We start from the raw sequence: 26,626 nt of genomic DNA on the forward strand, positions 1-26,626 counted from the left end.
GTAGAACATGGGTAGATAGTTGGTGTGTAATAAACAGATGAGAGGCCTCGATGTTGTTGTTGTTGTTGATCTAGTTATTCAACGGAGTATGGATAACGACCACGGACTCTTTCTAGACAGTCCTGTGGAACGCTAGCAGATTCATACCTGTAGGTGTTGTGAACGATGTTTTCACCGGTGTACTCTATCCCCCTCATGTTTGCCTTTAGGATATTTATTGTTGAGGAAACCCCTTAGCAGTAATGTCCATCCCGATGAAAATCCTAGATTAGGTCCCTTGAGATAGATGTTGTTTTAGGGACGTAAAGTGAGGATAACGGGAACGGGTAATCGGGATAGTGTTGGTTGGTGAAATTAAATATAATTCATTTATTGTGGGTTGAAAACCCTATATGCTCACCAGGCTCCCAAGCCTGACCCACTCAGTTTTATTTGTATTACAGGAAGTGGCGCAAGGGCGTAAGATGGATGGATCATCTTGTTGTTTTGTTTACAAGTCTGTATATGTATATATTTGTTAAATGACTTGTAATGTTTATCGTTTATGCTTTATGGTCTGTATCGGAACATGACATCCCGAGTTTTGATTATAATGACAATGCATCTCTTGATGAAATGCTTTGATAAATATTGTTTTATCATGTTTTGTTTTGGGAACAAATTCCACAACTCTTTCAAATGAAAAGGATTTACTCTGAAATTATTTTAAAAGCATAAATGAAAATCAGTCTTTTCTGGCCGTAATTTTGGGGATGTCACAGTTGGTATATTACAAAATTTGTTGGGCGTGATGATGCTCCACAAGAAAAATAAATCAAAATTTGGAACCTTGTCATCGTCTTTCTTCATATTGATGGAGCATGCAATGAATCGGTGAAGTAGCCGGTGGATTGGTGACCAGATGTCACCTTCTTGTGTCGCTGATGGAATATGAACTCCATTGGCAATTGTAGTCCACCAGTTTGCTCCATTAAACCCATCCAAAAACTCCCTATGATAATGTTCTAGAAATGTACCAAAAGCTTCCGTCATGGCCTCTGACCTATTGTAGAGACCCATCCTCCATGCAAACATAGCAACACTACACTCCCTATATGCTCCTCCCAAATAGAAAGTAAAGATGTGTGTATCAAGGGGATCATCACCACCCCAAAACTGAATAGTGGCATAAACTCCAGGCACATCTCTTTGTAAACCAGCTCTTGAATTTGAAACAACTTCCTCCAAGTAATACATGTGACCCTCAGCTCATTATTCATAAACACCTTTTTCAAGTATGGGTTTATAACCTCCATTAATCCCACCTACTCTAGCCAACTCCAACTTACTTCATTAGCAATATAGAACTCCTTCTTTTTCAAAATTTCTAATTTGCTCCTCCATTCTGCTAAATTCTTTTGAGAGACAACTTGTGGAAAGCTGTACCAACGAAAATCCTCTTGGTCCCTAGGAACTTGATGGCCTCTTCCAACTCTCCTCATCTTTTTCTACACAAACAAACAACATAGGAGACAAACCAACACCAAAAGAAGTTAAAAATAAAATTTTTACGCAAAACTAGGCATTGTGAACAACAAACTCATCGAGTTACATTAACAACTCATCGAGTTTGATGAACATTTCGAGCAAATTGTTTTGAATCAAACCCATATGACCAAACCAACTTCAAACAAGTTCCCTATCAGCGGTCTTTTGTATCTTTAGCCTTTAGTCAGCACATCAATATTAGTCGAGAGGCGTTGAGTCGACCTCTGAGAGTTTCCATAGCGGATGAGAGAGCAGTGTATGCCTCTGAGGTGATTCGAGGTTGTGTACTCGAGATCTTCGGCGTTGCGTTCCCTATCGATTTGGTCCCGATTGCGATGGGGGACGTCTGTTAGGCTAACATAAGGAATCATGGATCATTGGCTCGTGGGCATGGATTGGTTGAGCAGATTCAGAGCGGTTATTGACTGCAAGCGACAGTTGGTGACCATACGAGACCCTAGTGGGGGAGTTCTTACGGTGTACGGTGAGGGTACCCGTACCGGTTCAGCGTCTTTTTCGGCTACTAGAGCGAGGCAGAGTCTACAGCAGGGTTGTAGTGGGTTTGTGGCTTACGTGATAGATATGAGAGTTGATTCAGAGAGACTGAGGTCAGTCGATGAGGTACCGATAGTGCGCGAGTTCCCGGATGTTTTCTTGGAGGAGTTGCTGGGTGTGCCTCCCGAGAGGCAGGTAGAGTTCTGTATCGATTTGACTCCGGGGGCTGCGCCTATCGCCAAGGCGCCCTATCGCCTTGCGCCTCCAAAGATGCAGAAGTTATCCTCGTAGCTTCAGGAACTGCTAGGGAAGGGGTTTATTTGGCCGAGCAGCTCGCCGTGGGGAGCGCCTATCCTTTTTGTCAAGAAAAAAGATGGTTCACACCGGATGTGCATTGATTACCGGGAGTTGAACAAGTTGACAGACAAGAACCGTTACCCGTTGCCGAAGACCGACGATTTGTTCGATCAGTTACAGGGAGCATCTTGGTTCTCCAAGATCGATTTGAGGTATGGATATCATCAGGTGAGGGTACGAGATGAGGATATCCAGAAGACAGCGTTCAAGACTCGTTACGGGCATTATGAGTTCGTGGTGATGCCTTTTGGGCTCACCAATGCTCCGACGGTGTTCATGGATCTCATGAATAGGGTGTGCAGGCCGATCTTGGATCGCTCGGTAATTGTGTTCATCGACGACATATTGGTGTATTCGAAATCCAGAGAGCAGCATGAGGAGCATTTGAGAGAGATTCTCGGAGTTTTGAGATTGGAGAAGCTTTATGCCAAATTCTCCAAGTGTGATTTCTGGTTACGAGAGGTCTAGTTCCTAAGGCACCTCGTTAACCAGAAATGGATCTTGGTCGATCCGACCAAGATTGAGGCAGTGATGAGTTGGGAGGTGCCGAGGTCACCTACCGAGATCAGGAGTTTCCTAGGGTTGGCTGGTTATTATCGAAAATTTATTAGGGATTTCTTCAAAATCTTCGTGCCACTCACCAAGTTGACCTAGAAGGGTGTTGCTTTTTCTTGGGGCCCAGAGCAACAGACCTCCTTCGAGACACTTCGTCGAAGTCTATGCGAAGCCCCGATATTAGCCCTTCCAGAGGGGATGGAGCACTTCGTGGTGTATTGTGACATGTCGATATCAGGGTTGGGAGCAGTGCTTATGCAGAGGGGGCATGTGATAGCATATGCATCAAGGCAGCTAAAACCTCATGAGTCGAGGTATCCCACCCATGATCTGGAGTTGGGGGCGGTGGTGTTCGCCCTCAAGATCTGGCGTCACTATCTATATGGGGTTCGGTGTACCATATACACAGACCACAAGAACTTGAGGTACCTGATGGATCGGCCCAACCTGAATATGCACCAGAGGAGATGGTTGGATGTGGTAAAGGATTACGACTGCGAGATTATGTACCACCGGGCAAAGCTAATGTTGTAGCCGATGCCCTGAGCCGTAGGGCGTAGGGCGCCCCGATATGAGACGTTTGCCTGAGATTGACAGTGACGACACCAGTGTTGGACACCATTCGTGGGGCCCAGGCTGAGGTCGTGAGGCCAGAAAACCGTAAGAGAGAGCGGGTTATCGGGTAGGTATCGGAGTTCGTTACCGATAGCCGAGGGCTCATGACATTTCAGGGTCGGATTTGGGTACCGTTTGTGGGAGGCACGTGTACCATTTTGATGGAGGAGGTGCATCGATCGAGGTTCTCGATCCATCCCGGGGCTACTAAGATGTATTTGGACTTGAAGAAGGAGTATTGGTGGCCCTATATAAAGAGAGATGTCGCATGGTTCATAGAGAGGTGCTTGACCTGTCGCAAGGTTAAGGCCGAGCACCAGCATCCGCATGGTAAGTTGCAGCCGTTAGAGATTCCCGGGTGGAAGTAGGAACACATTACCATGGATTTTATCACCAAATTTCCGAGGACTGCTAGGGGTGTCGATGCAATTTGGGTGATTGTGGACAGGTTGACGAAGAGCGTTCATTTCCTTGCCATCAGTGAGAGCTCTTCTTCGAAGAGGCTGGCAGAGTTGTACGTGAGGGAGGTTACAAGTGATGCGAAAGGAAGATCGGTTGTGAGATTCTGAATGAGTAATGCAGTATTTGAGTATGATGTCGTGAGTATGAGATCAGTGGTTGAGGCATAACATCATGAAATTCTGTGATGGTGTACCGAGGTATCCGAGTATGATGTTCTTAATTCCAAATTATTTTGAGTTCTGAGTTAAGAGATGACAAATGGGTAGCGAGTATCTATGGTTCCGGTGGGAGCCCTAGATGTCCAGACTTTCCAATATAAACCTGATTATATGCCTTAGCTAAAGTGGTGACATTATCATGGTGAATAGAAATAAGTGTAATCAGCTTCATTCTTAATAAAATCTCATAAATCAAATTCTATATACATTTAGTTTCTTTTCTAGTAGTAACTAAAGCAACAAATTTGTAATCTTTTTTACTCTATGATCTATACAAGTGCTCACGAGAGAACAATCACTAAAATTAAATATTTTTAGAGTTTTCTCAAAATAATGACTTTTGATATAATACCTTTGTTAACTGTTTAATGCTCATTACAAGGATTACATCATCCTCTCCCATGTCTTCATGGAAAACTTAAATGCCAATAATTTCTTAGTTTCATCTACTGATTTTGATTAGTCCCAAAAATCACCATGTCATCTACATAGAAGCAAATGATCAATCATGCACCACTGGCAACATCAAATATATTATAAACACATTTGTCACGTTGGTTTAAGGTAAAAACACAAAGCAAAATGACCTTATCAACTTTTGGTGCCATTGTTTGGGCACTTGTTTTAGCCCATACAAAGATTTGGAAAGTTTAGACATCTTGTGGTCATTAATGGGCATAACAAAACCTTCCAGTCTTTTCATATAAACTTTTCTATCAAGATCACCATTTAAAAAGACTGTTTTAACATACATTTGATGAATAACCAAATTGTGAATGCTCGCCAAGACAATCAGTAATCTAATAGTGGAAACATGTGGTACCGAAGCATATATGTCAAAATATTCGTCATCGGGTTTTTGTTTATACCCTTGAATGACTAACCAAGATTTTAACTTATGAGTTGTCACATCAACATTCATTCTCCTTTTGAAAATCCATTTTCAACCAAGTGGTTTAGAACATGGATGCAAATTTTATAACACCCAGGTCTTATTCTCAAGAATTAGCGACATCTCATCATCAATTGCTTCCATCCAAAACACAACATCTTGAGACTCTATGGCCGCTTGAAAAATATTTGGATAATCTTCAATGCTAAAACCATAAGAGTGTTGAAGATCAATTTAATCCCTTGAATTGTTCACTAAATATAGTTGGAAACCAGAATCGAAATTATTGGCAATTCGGCCACTTTTCCTTTTACGAATCTATGTGTTTTGGTACATCAACACCATCTAAACTTTCTGGATTTTTTACTTCATTGGTACTAAAAGTCAAATCCTTTAGCCATTGTACCAATGAAAATCTATGTCATCAAAAATTGCATCTCATGACTCGATAACGGAGTTAATTGGAACCGAATCACCAGATTTTATTACATAGAACCTACGTGCATTGAAATTTTCCATATATCCAATAAATATACAATCAATTCCGTGTTCACTAAAAGTTTTACTTTTGGGTTCAAGTAGTTTTTACAGCAGTCTAACAACCCTAAACCTGAAAATAGCTCAAACTCGCTTTTTTCTTGAGCCAAAGTTCGTATGGGGGGTATTTGGTTCCTTTTATTTGGAACCCTATTTAATAAATAGCAGACTGTTAACATGGCCTCTCCGAAATCCCCTCACTCGATCCTAAGTAAGAAAACATTGACTTTACCATATCTTTTAGAACTCTATTTTTGTGTTTGAATAATCTGTTTTGTTGAGGTGTGTATAGTTTTTTGGTTTCATTGATGATAATAATTGATTGAAAATAGTGAGGATCCATATATTACCCGCCCCTATTAGTTCTCAGACATTTAACTGAATTACCCAATTGCAATTCCACTTTGGTTTTGTATATTTTAAACTTCTCCAAAGCTTCTTTTTAGCATGTATCAAGTATACATAGCAAAACCAAATGCAATCATCAATAAATGTGACAAAAAACTTTTTATTAACCAAAGAAGGAGTGGAGAGGAAATAACAAAAGTCATTGTGCACAAGTTCTAAAATAGCTGAGTTTTTATTAACATTAGGAAGAGGTTGTTTTTTTAACTTTTGTAAGCATTCATGTTTTACACTTTTCTGTGTTTATATCAAAGGATGGAATCAATCCATCCTTTGAAAACCATGCATCCTTCAAAAATTGAGATGATCCAATCCAACACGCTAAATCATATAATCATATATTTTAGACGAAGATGGTGACATAAAAGAACAATTATGTAACACATTAAAACTTGTAAATAAAATTTACATGTAACATTCTATTATTCAAATATTCAAAACCAACAATCATGTCACATAAAGATAGGATATCCCTATCTGATTCATAAACTTGTTTATAACCATCTTAATTCAAACAACATCACCTTACAAGATTCTTTCGAATCTTAGGAAAAACAAAACATCAAAAAGTGTGACAAAATTTTCAAAAGTAACAAGACTAACAAATCCCACATTATAAATTTGGTATACTCGACGTATCTCCCATTTTGAGCAGGGAACCATTATCAAATGGTGTTAATGTTTCAAACCATCGTTTATCCTTGGAAACATGTCTTGTTGCCCCAGAGTCAATCCACTACGAACAATCATCATCATCATGTACATAGAAGGATTCAAGAATTAGTGAAACATAAATCTAGAAAGATATATCTAAGTTAGTCAAGAACTAACTCGTTTAACTTGGTTCTTAGATCTATTTTCACTTCCACATCCTCCAGAACCATTGTTGCTTAGTTTCTCACGACACTCTCACTTACAATGTTCCACCTTGTTGCATCACCAACACACAAACTCCTTTTTCTTTTTGTTGGATTTATTGGGAACATCTTGCTTACGTTTCTTGTTGTGTCCTATAACTGGAGTTTATTGCAACTATATTAACATATGGTTGTCCATATTCAAATTTCCCTTTATTTTTATCATTTTGTTGTGCCTAAAGAAACTCTTTAATGTGACAATGAATACCAAATTGAATATATGATAATTCCTCATTTTGATGTTTTAGGTTATGGTTGAAATCTTTCCAAGGTGGCCGTAATTTGTCAATCACATTTGACACAACAATGGATGCATCCATGTTTGTGTTAAGAAGTTTGAATTGAACCAAGTCTATGATAGACCTTGAATCAATCATCTAATAATTATTAAGATCACTTACCATAAACTTTTTGCTAGAATAATCTTCAATGATGTATTTTGATTCAATGGTATCCCATAATTCCTTCGCACTTTCGATGGTTTGCTAGATATCATATAAAGAATTACATACACTTGACATAACAATAGATTCATCCATTATTATGTTGTGAAGTTTGAATTGACCAAAGCTTCAAAGGATTTCATTGTATTGTTTCATGACAAACCTTGAACCAATCAACTTATAATTATAAAAATTGCTAACTAGAAACTTTTTGCTAGAAGCATCTTCAACAATGTATTTTGATTCAAGGGTGTCCTTTAAATCCTTTGACCTTTTGATAGTTTGGTAGATATGAAATAAAGAATATGCATAAATAGTAATGGTTATTGTAACATCCGGATTTCCAGGTACATTATTATTCATTTATTTTGGAGATTTTGGAGGGACTCGGCGAGTTGACGCTTAAACTCGCCGAGTAGGATCGCGAATTCTATACGGGTTAATGACCGAACTCGGCAAGTCGACTAGTGGACTCGGCGAGTCCGTGTTGTTTAATGAAGCCCTAATTCCCAGGGTTTGGGATCTATTTAAAGGGGCTTATAGCCACCATTTGCGGCTACCAGACCCCTAAGTGAAACCCTAAGAGATCTAGAGCGTTTGTGAGGAAGAAGAGGTCATTTTTTATCTTTGTGTGGGTGTTTTTGCAAGAAGAAGGTGACCAAGGCAAGAGGGAACTGAAGAGGGTGATATTCTATGGATTTCAGAGCCTAAGGACTTCATATTGAGGTATATAGTTGATCCTTCTTCAGCTTTGGTATATATTCGATCCTTCTTCAGCTTTGGTGTTAATCTTTGAGAATTAGAGTTTCTAGCCCCTTTAGAGTATGAATTGAAGATCAATTGGTCCCTTGTTGTGTTTATAATTTGGATCTGGATCCAAAGAGGTCCAGAGACCTTAACTCCTTGATCTTTTTGGGCGTCATTGGGAGTTATGAGCTTATGGTGGTATATTGAGGCCATTTCTTCAAATAGAGCCATTAGGTCCTTGCATGGGAATCAAGATCCAAATTTACGTGTTTATATTGATTAAGGAGGCCAGATCTATGGGTTAGAAGAACGAATCTGACCTCAGGAGGTCATTTGAGTTTGAGCATGGCATGAACTTGCCGAGTCCAAGAACAGACTCGGTGAGTAGGATAGTTTTTCCCCATGAATCGCACAGTTGGTGACTCGCTGAGTTGGGGAAGTAACTCGGTGAGTCAATGGGGATTTTGAGGACTTGAGTTCATGAATGAACTCGCCGAGTCATAATTATGCACTCGGCGAGTCTGGTCAAAGGGTTGATCGTTGACTTTTGTTGACTATTAGGGTTTGGTTAACAATTGGACTTGTGCACTGTTTGAAGGGTAAAATGGCCTTTTAGCCTTCTTAAAGGATGTGTGAGGATTTAGTCTAACCTGGAGAGCCGTTATTAATTGAGATGATCGTTTTCATGTGTAGGCTGAGGCTAGATCAGTGTTACACGAGCGAGATATTTCCGAGACATCCGAGGTGAGTCTTCTCATTGTATTTTACCTTGAGTGGTAATTAGAGTTATGTAACAGAGTTACTGTATGCTTTATATATGATGTGTTGCATTGCATTATTTCTATGTTATTTATGCCGGGTGTATATCAGGGTATATCAGAGTTAGAACCGGAAGGTTCACAGAGTTAGGACCAGAAGGTCCACAGAGTTAGGGCCCAAGGGCCCACAGAGTTATAGTCTCAAGTGGCTAGTATGTGCTATGCGTGGTATTTTGGGGAACTCATTAAGCCTCGTGCTTACAGTATTTTGTGTTATGTGTTTCAGGTACTAGTGAGGATCGCGGGAAAACACCGTCATGATCAGTACACAGACGCGGAGTTTTATTTATATGATATGATCTTGGGATTTTTGACTTATGTTTGAATATATGAAACAATGTGTCTTATAATATTGTGAATTAAATGATTTTTAAAAATGTGAAAATTTGTTTGAAATTTTACGGTGTTACAGTTATCCCACTAACTCATCCTTCTGGGTTACTCTAATTTCTCATCTTCAATAACCTCCAACATGGGGTTACTCAGTGCATACTCCACCTTCAACATAGTCATCAAAAAGTCCATCTTCCTCTGCCAGCACCTGAAGTCATTCCCTTCAAAATTATACAGTTTGTAGAACCTAAAATTCATATCCCTAATTGACTCAACCATAACCACCAATAGTAAATATCATTCTCTTGTTAGAGCCAGTATAAACTAGTGTACACAGAAAAATAGGGTAATGGTGGTATGGAAATCCAGATTGCTTGTGGATGGTGTAAGATCACTTTTTGAATTGAAATTTCAACCCTATGTCTAGGTATCATAGAGTCAAAATATATGATAATCTACAAGGAAACCTTCAATTCTAGGTATAGAAACGAAAGCAATATTATTAGAGAATTGTGAAATTTCAGTGACAATAGAGAACCAAAACTTATTAATAAATCATATCCTTCTTCTTTCCACATAAACTTTGTATATAGCATATGAAAAATGGGGATTACAGTTGAATTAATTTTACACATTTAATGTTTAATTGAAATCATTCAGTCGTTTTGATAACTGTGGAAACTGCCATTTTACCATAACTTGATCATTAAGTAAAATTTGAATTCAATAATCCAAAATTGACAAAGTCGTCATATTTACCTTCGCCACTTGTCATTCTAAAATCAAACTGGTCTTATATAAACTTGCACCCCGCAATGCCTAATTTATATTAAAAATAATTAATAATTCTTCTGGTACTCGTATTAATTTTAGTTACATTTAAATTTCTGGTGACACTAAAATTACCAAATATATATATATATATATATATATATATATATATATATATTTTGTGTGTGTGTGCACGCGCACGCGTGTGTGTGGCTAAGATCTTTTCCGAACTAATTTTCCCGCGAAGAACTATTAAAATGGGAACTATATTGTGATAATTTAAAAAACAACTACTTAATGCATTAAGTCAATAATTTAAAAAACAACTACTTAATGCATTAAGTCATGTAAAAAAATTTATTCAAAAATCATGCATATATAAAAGAGTGCATATGTGCAAAAATGTAAAATTGCACGTATTCCTAAAAGGTGCACATATGCACTCTTGCTATATGTGCAAAAATGTAAAATTGCACGTATTCCTAAAAGGTGCACATATGCACTCTTGCTATATGTACATTTTTTGAATAATTTTTTTCGAAAGTTGTTAGATAAGTTCAACCTACAGCATTAAGTCACTTTTTTTTGTATAAAAAAATGACATAAAGGAGTTAGCATTTTAAGGGTGGTTCCTAGAAAATATTGGTTTGCAGAAAGAAACTGATCATATATATATATATATATATATATATATATATATATATATATATATATATATATATATATATATATATATACTAGCCGTCTACCCACGCAAAGCGGCGGGCGGCGAATAGTTTGATCTCTTTAGAGTTAAAACCATTTTGCGTTCACTTCGAGAAATGAATATTAAATGACATATATTTTTCAAGAGCATTACCATACCATATTAAGGGGGTGTTTGGCTAAGCTTTTTTTAAAACAACTTATTAGGTTCCACATCACTATAAGTTAAAAAAGTGTTTGGATTAAAATAACTTATTCTGGTGGGGAACCTCTAATACGTCATTTTTTTTTCATAAGTTACCCTACACTTACTTATTAACTTATAAGCTAATAAACTAATAAACAATAAGCTTTTTTGCCAAACACCCCCTAAATGGTTATTACTTTCATTTATACATACCCAAACCACTTGTACTGTTTATCGTCCTCTTTTTTTTTTTTTTTTTTTTTTTCCGTTTTCCTTATTTCTTTTATTAATTTAATGTCCTACTAAGTAAAATGCTAAAATATATAAATAATAGTTTATAAAAATAAACCTTTAGAATATCAGGTGTTGTGATTCAAAAGTCGATAAATAGACCTTTGAGAAGACCAAAATACTCAGGTGTCAACTTGTTCATTGTGATTTTAAACCAAGTTTGGTCACAAATTAAAACATTTTCAATGATGGTATGTAATTCAAGGATTCATATTGATTTAGGTTCTCGAAACCTTAAAATATTGAACAAAATCTATATAGAACCTTATAATAAGGACAATAATCACCGTAATCAGGAAGTCTATGTGATGAAACTTGATAGTATAAGGACCAATGATGAAAAATGTTTCATTTTTAGACTAAACAAGATGAAAAATATACAAACTACCTTAATCATATCAAATATTGTGTTTAACCGTTCTTTATTGCAAAAGTAAGATGTCAAAATATACAAACTAATGATAATACAATGTTCTAACTGGCCCTCTTGGTTGAGTTCTTTGAACCTGCAAAGCCAACACATTAAAGAAACATAGTAAAAACATTTTTAGGAACAAACCTGATATAATAAAGCCTTCACCCAATATATTTATAAGATAAAAATACAAAAAGTTAAAAATGAAGAAATCAATTACAAGTAAGGCTTAAAATAAAACCTGTTAAGAAAGAGTCATCTGTAGGAGAGATATATGAATCAACATGTATTTTCTGATGATTTCAAATTTTGAATTATCCGAAATTCAGGGAAGGAGATAGAATTTGTTGAGAAATATAAGGATTCAAAACACAGGTTAAATTTTAATATTATTTTATTGATGACTACTTGTACTATTAGCTTAATAATTTGAACGTCTTAAAAAAATAATATTATTATATTCAATCTATTTTTAGAAACAGTCAGATTTCTTTTATAAGATAGTATATATATATATATATATATATATATATATATATATATATATATATATATATATATATATATATATATATATATATATAGAGAGAGAGAGAGAGAGATATTAAATCGTCATAATAAGCCTTTTGTAAGTCAAATAAATTTCAGTCACTATATATCTTACCTTTTCGACACATATTTTTCATGCAGCTAATTCGAATATAAGATTTAGTCACATAAAAGTAAAATTCGTCACCTTACATGTCTTTGGTTCTCCTTTAATAACCGTCATAAAGTAAATATGCATATCAAATAAAAAGTATTATAAATGATGACATTTTTGCTATAATTTTCGATCGAGACAATACCTGTCACTATTCTTATGTAAAACCGTTGCTAAGGTTATATGGTGTGAGGTTTGATTTGCAATGGCGACACATTTTGTGTTAAATGTGACAAAAATAATCCTTGAAATTAGTTAGGACCTTTAGTGACAAAAAAATATAAAAACTGTCAGCATCTTGTTTTTAGATACCGTCACCACGAGTCAATTTTGTATTAGTGAGACCCACTAACTACTCTCTAACTTTTGACAAGTGGAAAAAATCTCCCTTGACATTCATTGTTCTCATATTTAATAAAATTTGACAATCCTCTTATGAAACTTATCCTTTTCATACGTTAACCCTAATAACACTTTTTTTTTAACTAACTGGTCATTGACTAGGTCAATATTATTATTCACGTTTACTTTTAGGCAAAAATAGATTCTCATCTATATTCTTCTCAACACTTGAAGTCTAAATAAAATGTAAATTGAAATTTGTATTTTAAATCTACAACGTTTCTATTAAAGTTATTATTTTGTTTTATTTTCTTTTTATATTTGATTTAATTATTTTATTTTACTAATTTACACATGAAAAAATCTAGCCCAAAATTTAGGATGTTATAGTCCATGGAACGATACACCAAGTGTTTGTGACTCGATTCAGTAAAAGGTAAATACAATTTTATAAAGTATTTGTCTCTCTTTAAGGACATATAACTACTTTAAGTGTTAAATGAGAATAAATATAAATTTGTCAGGAGGTTGTTTGGTGATCTCACAGCTTATGCTAAGAATGTTTTGTAGGAGTATGCACAAGTGGTAAGCCTAGAAAGGCAAGACAATTCTATATATTCAACTTTGAAGTTACATATTCTTTACAAACTATATTTGTACATCTCGAGGTGCATGATCTCGCGAATTACTTCTGAATAAATTCAGAAATCATATGTAAGAACTATAGCATTTCGTAATTTATTGAAAAATCCATTGGAATTATAGATTTGGGAAATGACAAAAAAAGTGGTGTACCGTCTAGTCACACTGAATAAATTCAGAAATCATATGTAAGAACTATAGCATTTCGTAATTTATTGGAAAATCCACTGGATTGTAGATTTGGGAAATGACAAAAAAGTGGTGTACCGTCTAGTCACACAATATTGGCAATGATATCGTTTAACATGCAAAAGATTCACAATCTTATTAATTTTATTATGATCCCTACCAGCTGCTTTCGAGCTCTATACCGGCTATCGATCCTCATATCAAAGTGAAACGATGAACCCTCTACTATTCCATCCTCAATAAGAATTAGCAAACGATGAATTGGTGGTGTTACTCCCTCTATTACTTAAATATTTATATATCTTTATTGTACATGTAATTCTTTGTTGCATCTACTAGTCTATAAATGTTATCTTTTTTGTATTTGAAAATTCTCAAACATCACAAACCGTGATACTTCCAAGTGTGATATGGCCATAGATCGTCATTGTTACATAGAACATAATGAAAGAAAAATCATCTTAAATGGACGTCATATAAAAGAGTTATGAAGGTTAACTGTTAAGTCATTTTTCATATTTTTCACCGATAAACCTATTTCTGACTTAAAAAGTGTGACTTCATGCCTCCAAATTAGGAGTGCGATATGTATATGGATAATCCTTATTACAAAGAATACAATAAAAAAATCCAGCCCAAAAAAACTTTGTTTGAAAGAGTTACGAATGTTCAAATTTAGGAAAAAAATTACATTTTCACATGCTGCATTTGCAAAAATCCACATAGATTCTCATAAATGACATAGATTTTCGCAGATGGTAGCCTGCAAAAATCACTGTTATTTTGGTCATTTCCCTGTTTTTTAGCTATTCATGGAAAAACCTTTAAAAAGTTATTACAATCATTCTAGTGATAAAATATTGATGTTAAAGAAACAAAGGGAAATTTGCATAACATGCCCTACATTTTCGCTCTATTAACAAGAAAGTCACCCCTAATTTATTTATTTATTTATTTATTTATTTATTTATTTTGCAATTTAACCATTGAAACAGGTAAACACTTTCAAAACATCCCTTATAACATGTTAGTGTCTATTTTAATGGTTAAATTGCAAATAAAAAAAAATAAAACAAATAATAATGGATGATTTTTTTTCGTTAATATGGTTAATGTTTAAGGGCATTTCTATAAATTTTCTTTTTTTATATATATTATATTTATTTGAATAAAACTTATAGTTATTTGTTAAAAAACTCAATATATAGATAATTTTTTTTATTAAAAAACACAATAATGATAATATATATCATTTTTGGAATTTTTTATTCTCTTTAATAAATATCTTTACGGCAACTCTAAAGATGTCATCTATATATTATATAAACGAAGAGGACTTTGTTGATTTGTCGAAAAAAAAAATACATTTGTAGGCCAAATGTTACTTCATTGTTGAATTTTTAGATATTGGATGGAAAACGTTTACCATAAAACTACAACGTACCGATGATCCTTTCACAATCGGATGACACCTCATAGATAAAGTTTGTCGGATGTTGTTATTCCTACATAGAGTTCCATTATACACACTATGTGCCTTAGAAATATTATTATTGTGTTTTTTTAATAAGAAATATTAGTTTTTTTTAGTGAAGCAATGTTGATGGTATCTTTATTTTATGTTTTTTAATAAATAAATATAAGATTTCTAAAAGTAAATTTAATATATATAAAAAGAAAATCTCAAAAAAAGTTTTTATGTTTTAACCTTATTAATAAAAAAGTCATTTATGATATATTTATTTATTTATTTTGCATTTAAATCATTAAAACCCACGTTAACCAATTACAAAAATACAAAGGTTGTTTTGCAAATATTTACCAATTTCAATAGTTAAATTAAGGAAAAAAAAAAAAGTGAAATTTTAACCGATTGAACCAAAATATAAACAAGTTTTTATAAACCTTGCACAAACAAAATCCTAAATTTAAATTCCGAACAAAAATAAGGATGGCTTGACAAAAAGAAATACTGGTTTTGCAAGCCGACAAATGCAACAAAGACCATAAATAATGTAAGGGGGAGAGGGAGAGAGTTGACTATGTACACTGCGATTTTCTACATTCGTCTCTAGCCTCGCAAACATTCGCCAATTTGCAGTTTATTGTTTGATTTGTAACTCTCTAATTTCGCAAATCTGAACTCAAGTCCAAATTTACCGATCCAAATCAGCACCATTTGATAGGTACGATTGTCTTTTGTATAGAAATTTTCACTTATCAGGAGAAAATGAAGTTGGGATTTCAAAGATAGACTATTTTGTTCTTGATTTTGCTTCATGTCAATTTAGATTTCGGTAAGCATCACCGAATTGTGTTTGATATTATTAGGATCGAGTTTTGAGAAATAGAATTTAACGGAGGTTCCATTTAGGTTTAAATATATTTTCTGCTTGTGATATTGCTACTTTGTTTTGGTAGTGTCTTGCTTAGGATTTATGATGCAAACTGTTACTTGATGATGATCCAACGTGAATCTTCATTCAGCCTGTAGATTTTACGAAGTAATATTTGGGTCTCACTTTTGTTCTCTGTTTTTGATCGATTACTAAAACATGTCTGATCTAAAACGGTTTGAACACCTCAAAATACAACTACAAGCAATAAAATCTGCAACCAACAACTTTGCTGAAGACCATTGCATCGGAAGAGGAGGATTTGGGAAAGTTTACAGGGGAGAACTCGGCCATTTGGAGGGTCATACAGTGGTTGCTTTAAAATGTTTAGATCGGGCATTTGGGCAAGGGGACCGTGAGTTTTGGAATGAGATCCTTATGCTTTCTCTTTACAAGCATGAAAATATTGTGTCTCTTTTAGGGTTCTGTGATGATGATGACAAGAAGATCCTTGTGTACGAATATGCATCTAAGAGAGGTCTTGACTTGTATCTAAACAGCCACGATCTAACCTGGGTTAGACGCCTTAAGATATGCATTGGGGCGGCCTGCGGACTAGCATACCTTCATGATTCTGAGTCTGCTGGGACACAACAAAGAGTATTGCATCGCGATATCAAGAGTTCCAATATCCTATTAGATGAAAATTGGAATGCTATGATTGCAGATTTTGGTTTATCCAAATTTTGCCCTGCTAACCTGCAATACTCGCTTATTTTCTCCAATCCTGTCGGCACGTTTGGGTATTGGGACCCGCTATATGTAGAGACAGGGTTATTAACAAAGGAATCTGATGTTTACTCTTTTGGTGTGGTGTTATTTGAAGTTTTGTGTGGGAGGTTGTGTACTGACAACTATGACAAATCTCAATCTTTTACTGAGTTGGTACGAAAGCATTACAAGCAGAACAACCTAAATGAAATTATTTTTGGTGATATAAAGGATGAAATAAACCCTAATTCTTTAAAGGCGTTTTCAACAATTGCTTATCAATGTTTGAAGAGAGACCGTGACAAACGTCCATCAATGAACAAGATCTTAACAACACTAGAAACTGCACTTGAATATCAGGTACGTCTGATTCATACTTTCGATTCACTCATACTTTTTATAAATTTTTTGAACAAGCATACTTATTATAATTATCCTAGTCTATTTTTTCATTGGAATGGTAGAAAGATGTGTTGTGAACAAAATTTATATTGAAGCACATGGTTAACAAGTAATAATTTTAGATACGATTACTACATCATTCTTTTTGTGATTTAATATTATCATGTTTTCATTCAATGTAACAGAATGATCCATGCTTGTTAACGGTTTCATCACTCCCTAAAAGGATGCCTATCAAAAATAAGTTTAAACACCTCGAAATACAACTTGAAGCTATAAAATTAGCAACCAATGATTTTGCTGAACACAATTGCATCGGGGTAGGCGGATTTGGTAAAGTGTATAAGGGACAACTTATCCATTTGGAGAGGCATACTACATTTGCTTTTAAACGTTTCGGAAGTACACTTGGACAAGGAGACCCAGAGTTTTGGAAGGAGATCATAATGCTTTCCCTTTACAAGCATGAAAATATTGTTTCGCTCGTAGGGTTTTGTGATGAAAGAGGCGAAAAGATCCTTGTGTATGAGTATGCATCAAAGAGAAGTCTCGACTTGTATCTTAACAAGGATTTAACATGGGTTACCCGCCTTAAGATATGCATTGGGGTGGCTCATGGACTAGTGTACCTTCATAATCCTCCTAGGACCCACCAAAAAGTTATTCATCGTGATATTAAAAGCTCCAATATCTTATTAGATGAAAACTGGAATGCTAAGATCACAGATTTTGGTCTATCCGAATTTGGTCCTACTAGCCAACAATACCCTTTTGTTGTCTTGAATGTTCTTGGGACATATGGGTATTGTGATCCCCTATATGAAAAGACAGGGTTTCTAACAGAGGAGTCAGATGTTTACTCCTTTGGCGTGGTTTTGTTTGAAGTATTATGTGGGAGGTTGAGTATGCGCAACGTTAATGATAAGCATCAATCTTTACCATTTTTGGTGCAAAAGTGTTATGAACAAAATAACCTAGATGAAATTATTTATGGCAGTATAAGGGATCAAATAAATCCTAGTTCATTGACGGCGTTTAAAACAATTGCTTATCAATGTTTGAACAAAGAACGAGAAGAACGTCCACTAATGAAGGAGATTGTGAGAGCCCTTGAAACTGCACTCAGATATCAAGTATGTTTCTTACTTTCTTTTTACTTACTTTATAATCATTTTAATCTATTTTCTCATTATAATTTCTAAAAAAGTAATGAAAAAGATGTGTTGGGAACCAAAATTTAGATTGATGTATGTTTACTACTTATTAATACAAGGAATGAAAAAGAACACATGAATTTTGCCATAATTAATTGGTTAATGATGGTTTTAACTTTTAACTTTGGGATGGACCATGCTTGTTACTGAATGTTTTCCAACCCCAAATGTCATTTCTTAATACCTGTGCAGTTAGTAGAAGTTTATAGGGTGCATATCATAAGGATTTGGTGGAGGGGAATTTCTACTAGCTTATAACATTGATCTATGGCGTAAATAGAATATATCATATTTTTCTTTCTTTTCAGTAGTACAAACTGATGAAAGTTGTTGCTTTGTAGGGTTCATGATATCAATATTATGGAATTTGACAGCTGTTTTTTCAACAGCTTTAAAAAGCTCAAACCATTAAATGTTCTTTCAGTTAGTTGATTCAACGTATGTACTTCAACTAGTATATGTATATTGCAGCTTATTTGTGCCTTTACATTCTTAGTCATGTTTTGTAACACAAAGCTTCCTCTGACCTTTACAATGATATATTGATATTATTATAAGTTTAATTTGGATTGTACAAAACTGCGCATTTTTTTACCTGAATCTTATACTTGCTTTTGATCTGGTGGTTTTAGAGGATAAAAGTTAGACAGCCTTTGACCAATAGAAAATTCTCTTTCTTCTTGCAATTAGTAATAGGATCAACAATTCTGCTAAAATTTTCAGTATAGAAAAAAGATAAGGCATGAAAAATCCTAACATCTGAGATGGATTTAGGCATTAGACATGATTTTATATCTTCAACCTTTCAAGGAGATCCCATGGATTAGATTCCTTCCTTCGAGACCACATACCAAAGAACATTACCTAAGGTAGATAAAAACACACTCACGTTTTATGATTATCTTTGTTGTGTTTCGCTTCAACCGTAGAACCATTTAAAGTACAAAAGCACATTAGTGTTTTCATAAACTACTAGGTTACAACCCATAAAAACCATGGGTAAAAGATTTATAACGATATAAGTAATGTAAGATGCTAATTTGAGAAACAAACAAAAGTACATTGCTCTATTTTGCATTTTCTCTTCTATTGGATGATTTGGATCTAGAAATATAGCATCTATTAAGAGTGCACCCTAAATTCCATCGATAGCAACCAATTTTGACAATCTCCCCTCAAATTTTGCAACCAAGTTTACTAACTCAATAGTAAACATTGCACCAGGGGCATCTAAGTTAAGATTTGACAAATTCCTCATTATATGTGTCGCCATTTAGAATCTGTGAAAAAAGTTAAAAATCTTAGTTTTATTTATTTAATTTTATGTAAATGACAATAAAAACTAAAAAAAAGTTAAACTCTGTTTAAAACTGAATTATTGGTATTTAAACAATTTTAATACTAAAATTAACAATTTGCGTTTTGTGTTATTGTTGGAAACAATTAAATACATATAATTTACACAATCTCCCTTTTACATAAATGAAATTGCAAGAAATAGCAAAATTGTTATCTTTTTTTTTTCCGATACAAGCATATTCTCTAAATTTATTAATAACAACAATGTTCTAAAACTTTTTACCATAATGGCATCTAGTCAAAAAAATTTGTTGTTATTACCAATTTGTAATAGACAATGTACTTAATACTATAACACCATGCTAAAGCGGATACACGAGACGCGATAGTACAAAGGGTCTCATAGAAATGTTAAAAGACAACGTCAATCATAGTATTAAAAAACATTATAGTTTACAATGAGTTTGAACAACCTTAAAAAAATTACAATATATTTGAAAAATAACACATGCGTAATGCTTCTACCAGTGTTGTGTCTCTTTTGCCACTTATTAGACGTGTTGCTGAAAAATCATGCAAAATAAGCAGTCAACTGCTGAAATAGTTGGTTAGTTCACATATTTAGAAAAAATAGTTGTATATGAGTCATAACGAGAGTTTTAATAAAGTTTCCATAAATGGATGTTCGTTGCTGAGATGAGTAACAAGTTTACAAACTGTAGTTCGTTGCTAAAATGAGTAAACAAGTTCATTACTATGAGTAAACAAGTTCAGTGTTATATTGAGTAAACACGTTCATTGCTATAATGAGTAAACAAGTTTGCATAACAAACTTCATTGCTATCATGAGAAATAAAGCCCGTTAACATCAGGAGAAACAACGTTTGATGCAAACATAAGGATCAAAGTTGGTATGTGCATAATGAACAAACCATGAGTTCACAACCCAAGCCTAATGACCAAGTATCGTCTTGAATACTATGTCTATCGCTAACATAGGGAGAAATATTGTAAAATGAACTCCCCGAGTGTGTGAATGAGAAGTTGTATACCTCCTAATAGTGCTATCCACAATGACCATAGACTCAAAAGAGTTAATGAGTAATGAGAAACATTCTACGGACTTAACCACAATAAGGCCTCATGAATCAAAATAACACACACATACATACCAAAATATAGCAACCAAGTTTGATAGAAGTCAATTTAAATACAACGAACAATAAAATAGTTTTTGGACATGCTTTTCCATCCCAAATTGTAAAAACTGAAAATAGGGGCTGTGAATACTCACAATGATGTGTGAAGGTGTTTGTGATAGGGATGAGCATGGGTCGGTTTGGGTCGGTTTTTGGCTAAAACCAAACCAAACCGTAGAAAGTCGGTTTTTCGATTTTTAAACCCATATAGGTTCGGTTTTTGCATGGTTCGGTTTTTCGGTTTTCCGGGTTGGGTTTATGGGTTTTCGGTTTTAAACCGTGGGTTTATGAGTTCCTATTTTTTTTTCTAGTTTTTTGGTTCAAACCTAGTGAAAATACGTTGCGATAAATAGTATTGTATCTACTTTAAATATACCAAAATAAAGAGTACGAATTCTAGTATTATAAAAACATAAAAATGTTTAAAATATCAAAGTTTAACACCATTAACAGTTTATTGAAAATAAACATAAAATATTAAAGAGATAAAGTCTAAAGTCTAAAACTAAAAGTTTAAAACATAATAAATAATATATATGTGGGTCGGCTCGGTTTTTATTGGCGGTTTTATACGTCAAAACCGAACCAAACCGTTATTTTTCGGTTTTTGTAAAATTCAAACCTAAACCGCCGGTTATTGTTTTGGTTTCGGTTTTTCGGTTTCGGTTATATCGGTTTTTTTCGGTTTTTCGGTTTTTCGGTTCGGTTTTTGCTCATCCCTAGTTTGTGATGCCTTGAGCTAATTTCTCTCACATCTTACTATCAATTCCCTATGATAATGTTACCCACTATTAAGTCTCTAGTCGAAAATCTAACACTAGTATACTTAATTTCTACAATATAATTAATTGTGTCAAAATTAGGTTTCGTATAATTTGCAAATACTTTTTTGTAAAATTCAGATGTCTACATACCAATTGACTTGTTAACATTTGCAAGTGACAAATCTCATTTTGTGTTATTGTTTGAAATGTATTTTAGCACTTTTGGAAGGGTTTTACAAGCTAAAAATCCAAAACTAAATCAAATAAGTTCTAAAATGTACAAACCTTATATTTCAGTTCTTACTGTAATTTAAACCCCCCTTGTAATTCATCATGATTTTTAAATATGCTTAGCTATTTTTCCACCATTTAATTCCTTCAAAATATCATAAAACCTTGAAAAATACTAAGCAGTTATGCAAAACTGCCAATATTTTTATACAACTATTATACACTGTATATAAGATGGGAAAAATGTCAAAAGTTGTTTTCATACAATGGAGTCCGACTTTCATGATTTATGTGTATATAATGTAAGAAAAATAGAATAAATAGAAAACAGTTAAGATAATTCCTCAAAAATCTTGTACAACTGTTTTATAATGCATATAATATAATATGTGAAAAATATCAAAAGTGGTTTTCAAACAACGGAGTTCGATTTATGGATTTATGGGTGTTTAATATTAGGAAAACAAAATAAATATAATAAAGTGTAGATAAAAGTCACTAGCTTTATATTTGGAATCCTACTATAATGGAAGATGTCCTGGTAAATTTGTATGATTTTTAGATAATTGTAGCTATTTTCTATTAATTTAACTCCTTAAAAATTCATTAAATATTGGAAAAATAGAGAAATGTTATGGAAAAATCTATAAAATTTTATATAGAGTTTTCATAATGTCTAGCATGTTTGAAAAGTATTAAAAGTTGTTCTTCAATAGAAGAATCAGATTTTATAATTTACTTGTGTTTAATAACAAGAAAATCGAAATAAATATCAAACAGTTTTGAAAATTTTTGAAACTTTTATTACAATCATATCTAACCAAAGTGTAATGCGTGAAAAAATTTCAAGTGAAAAAAATTTCAAGTTATTTGAATGACCATAACCTGGTTTTGAAATTTTGTAATGATTACAGCCACAAAAATCAAAATAAATATCAAAAAGTGTCAATCTCTAATGAAAATTTATGTTGAATGACTAGGACCCTTAATAGCAGTCCTATAAAAGGTTGAGTGCTTTCTGACCTCGGGAACTATTTTATGTTGATTTTTCACTCTAAAGTTTAATAATTTTGTTTTAAATAAAATAAAATACATTTGAATCTCAAAATTTCCACAAAAGCTCTTCATACCATTCCTAAACTAATAAATATCAGACTTAATTATTTGAGGTCATTTAGATGCATTTTTAAATAAATGAGTACATGATCATTACTACGTCACATCTTTTAGTACTTTTGATGAATCTATGAAAACAAAACCCATGAAGTAAACATCAATCATATGCAATCTGATCCAAATCACATGCATGGAGTTAAAATATGTTATTGGTAGTTTAGAAAAGATTTATATATAAAAGACTTAAAATAAGAAGAAGAAAGTGTGAAAATCATCATTTTTGATCTTGCAGGTGCACTTTCATTGATTTTAACTTAGGTTTGATCATTGATTCTCACCATTTTCATGACATGAAACATGTTTTGGTGAGAATTGACAAACATTAAAATCAAATATTGTTTACAAGCAAAAGAAGGCCTTATAACATCAAGATATAAGAGAGAAATACTTAAAAACTTGTAAATATTGTTATGGATCTTCAAGAAATGTATGTTCTTTACCATTGATTACTAAGAGACCTCAAGAATATCCAAATATCTCATAAATTCGGTTGTTAGAGGGCTACGATTTTAGAATTTAAAAACATTCAAATCAAATATTGTTTACAAGAAAAAGAAGGCATTAAAACATCAAGATAGAAGAGAGAAATACTTAAAAACTTGTAAATATTGTTATGGATCTTCAAGAGATGTATGTTCTTTACAATTGATTGTTGAGAGACCTCAAGAATATCCAAATATCTCTTAAATTCGGTGGTTAGAGGGTTATGATTTTAGAGTAAAAGTTAAGGGGAAGTAAAAAGAGTTTTTCTAGAGAGTGAGTGAATAGTGTTGTGTTTTTGTGGAAAATGAAGTGAAGAGAGAGTGTGGATGTGGACGAATATTTGATGAGAGAGGGAAGGAAAATGGTTGATTTCTTTTATAAACTTTGCAATTGAAAATTGCTTTTATAAACTATGTATGTAACCTAGTCATTAGTTTTAGGATTTATATATCATAAATTATAATTAAAATTATTTATTGTTCCATAATATAATTTATGTCTCATGACTTGTATATAATTAAAGGTTTTATATATAATATAAAACTTTGTGGGAAATTTATATTTTATAAACCTTCCATTCATTTTATAAAAATTTGTCATTGTTATAAAATTTGGACAATTTAAAATATCATAATGGATATAGAATATATTGAACTGTTTTAGACCAAATAAAATTGTTAAACACAATAATGAATTTAGTTTAGGATTTTAGATAGTCTACTTGATCAATATAAATACTTATATTTTGTAGCAAGTTATATAATTCTATTTTTCGGCATTCTATGTAGTGGTTAAGCGATTCATGCGAAATGTGAGAGTTAAGTATATAAGTCCTAGATTCTAATTTGACTTAAGTTCCTATGACACTCTGACCAAATTTCTACTACTAGGTCAAGTGCATGACGTGTGTACTTGATTCATGCAAAGATGTTCAAGTTAGGGAATGACCCGAATTTAGATAGGTGTTACAATTAAAGTAGCTATAGAAGTCACGTATCAATGTGGAATCTAAGTACACCATCCCTCGTTTCTAATTATCTAAGTATCTATTAGGTTATAACTTAGCTTCTGGTTACAAAGTCTAGCATGTATCATGCCTATATGTGAAACTAAGCTTATTCAAATCTAGAAATCTAGAACTGACTCGGATTTTGACGGTTGTCCCAGTCTCCCCCAGTTAAAAGAATTTTGTCCCGAAATTCAACTATTGTTTTATTCAATTAGAATTAGCCATAGGCAAGTATATAGGTGGAGAGGTGGTGACTGGAAGTATCTTTTGATAATATTGGATTATCTCCTCAAGGTAGAGTCAATTCCTCTAGCTATAATAAAGTTAGGTTTCGCTAATTCGAGCTCTGCCATCTAGATTGTGGGAAATTAGGATCATGGAAATCATGATCTAACCATGGCAACCTAGTCGAAAATATTATCTGACTTAAGAGAGCGTTATAAGTTCTATTGAAGCACCAACTGCATTGAGTGTTAAATCTGCATTGATCCTTAAGTCGAGTCCCATATTAATACTAAATCTAAACTCACCACCTAATATTTAAAAATATATTAAGAAAAAAATTGCTCATTTTCGGGTTGGCTGCTAAGTCTGGCAAAGATATATTCTAAAATGTGAAGGAGTGGCACAAATAAAAGATCTAGAAGCAACTGAGGGTAAGTTCCTAAAGATACATACTAAGGGTAGGCAACGATGTTTTGGTACATCTCAAATATAAAGACCATTCAAGTCTCATTTACAAAATAAATTATGAAATAATCGAGGATCTTCGAATCCGTAATTACTATTATGGGTACTTTTACTACAGTAGAATCATATTTGAAAAATATACAAGGACTCATTGTTTCTAATGAAGACGGTGAAGGTTTAGGACAAGCTAAATGACATTATCTACAGAGCATTAGAAGTGTTTAGAAATGAATAGTAATCTCACTATTATGAAAATATGTAATCATTCCAAGAGACTGAAGGTACATATGTGGCGACCAAACCAAGTAGTAAAAATAATAAAGAGGTTTATTAAGGTTAAATGTTTAAGTCGTCAATCGGGGAATTTATACAAAAATATTTAGATTACTCTTTTGAAAAATTGTCCCATTTGTTTAAGTTAAGACAAGTACAAGTTTACGAGGAGTCGGAATATTTATGAAAAAATGTTTAAAAGTTTAGGAACTCAATGGAAATTTCAAAGAAGGTTACCTTAAGAAAGTTGTAAAATATCAATCATTGAAAATGGTGCATTCTTAATTTAGTGATTCTAAGACAACATTGTTTTGGAGGATAGGCAATCGTAACATTTAAAACTTTCTATGTTTATAAAGTAAAGAAGAAGCATGAGAAGAATATAACTCTTTAAAACTATTTTTAGGATTTAGAAAAAGGATAAGCTCTAGAGTATTCATCTTGTGTATTAGTTGTAAGGGAAATACAATAAAATTGTATTTTTAATCAAATTTCTAAATATAGAACAAAAGAACAATGCAAATAAGGATTACTCATTTACAGTAGATTTCATAATAAAAAAAAAATATATATGATAAGAGGTGTAGTTGAGTATATCAAGGTTAACCAAGTCAAGATCATGCCTCATGATTATACACGTACTAATCGCTCAGAACAAAAAGGTAGACTTCTAGTGTGTATGTGCACGAAGATGGTACCAAGGAAAGCAAAATAGGCAAAAACAAAGTTTGACCATGTATTTTTATTATTATTATGTGTGATCTTAAATCAGATAGAGAGCAATGAATCAGGTGCAGGGGAACAAAAAGGATGGTAGCAGCAACAACAATTGTTGTTAAAATTTGAAGGACAATATCTATAGGTAGATTTAAAACTAGATTGAGATATATTTCGAACTTTAAATCCTTGATGTATGTTGATGATTAAATAAGCATGTGGAAGTTTTAAAGTGTTTGTTTAGGTTTGCTAAAAATTCATGAATTATCTATTAAGTTAAACTCCATTTGTGAAAAAAGAAGAAACACTAAAACTGGTGATTGAAAATCTGATAGTTTTGACTTTTTAGTCTGGAGTCCAACAATGGTTAAAACGAACATGGCAAAGATTCAATATATTTAAAAGAATAATTATAAATTGTCGAAAGTGTGTCACTGGAAATTTAAAAGTGAAAAATAAGTTTCTCAATGTTTTAAATTTATTTAGAAACTTTATA

The 26,626-nt window shown here is 33.2% G+C and overlaps 1 protein-coding gene across 2 annotated transcripts; it reads left to right on the plus strand.

Moving 5' to 3' along the window:
* Positions 1-15,582: 15,582 nt before the first annotated feature.
* Positions 15,583-18,852, plus strand: LOC145052989 (putative serine/threonine-protein kinase PBL7). Of its 2 annotated transcripts, none has more exons than XM_079000940.1 (3): positions 15,583-17,033; positions 17,261-18,208; positions 18,482-18,852. In XM_079000940.1, exons 1-3 carry the CDS (start codon positions 16,122-16,124, stop codon positions 18,545-18,547), a joined length of 1,926 nt encoding a protein of 641 aa, XP_078857066.1. In that variant the 5' UTR covers positions 15,583-16,121; the 3' UTR covers positions 18,548-18,852. The 2 variants fall into 2 exon arrangements, with proteins under 2 accessions (XP_078857066.1, XP_078857067.1); XM_079000941.1 differs by having other exon boundaries at positions 18,631-18,852.
* The last annotated feature ends 7,774 nt before the right edge of the window (positions 18,853-26,626 follow it).

The sequence above is a fragment of the Lactuca serriola genome, chromosome 5 (genome assembly GCF_051521515.1).
Source record: "Lactuca serriola cultivar US96UC23 chromosome 5, Lser_US96UC23_V15, whole genome shotgun sequence".
Taxonomy (NCBI): Eukaryota; Viridiplantae; Streptophyta; class Magnoliopsida; order Asterales; family Asteraceae; genus Lactuca; species Lactuca serriola.

Excerpts from the sequence above, each read along its gene's own strand:
- LOC145052989 (XM_079000940.1), top strand. The coding sequence starts at position 16,122 with ATGTCTGATCTAAAACGGTTTGAACACCTCAAAATACAACTACAAGCA. Across the intron at positions 17,034-17,260 it reads AAACTGCACTTGAATATCAG|AATGATCCATGCTTGTTAAC; the intron begins GTACGTCTGATT and ends TCAATGTAACAG. Across the intron at positions 18,209-18,481 it reads AAACTGCACTCAGATATCAA|TTAGTAGAAGTTTATAGGGT; the intron begins GTATGTTTCTTA and ends ATACCTGTGCAG.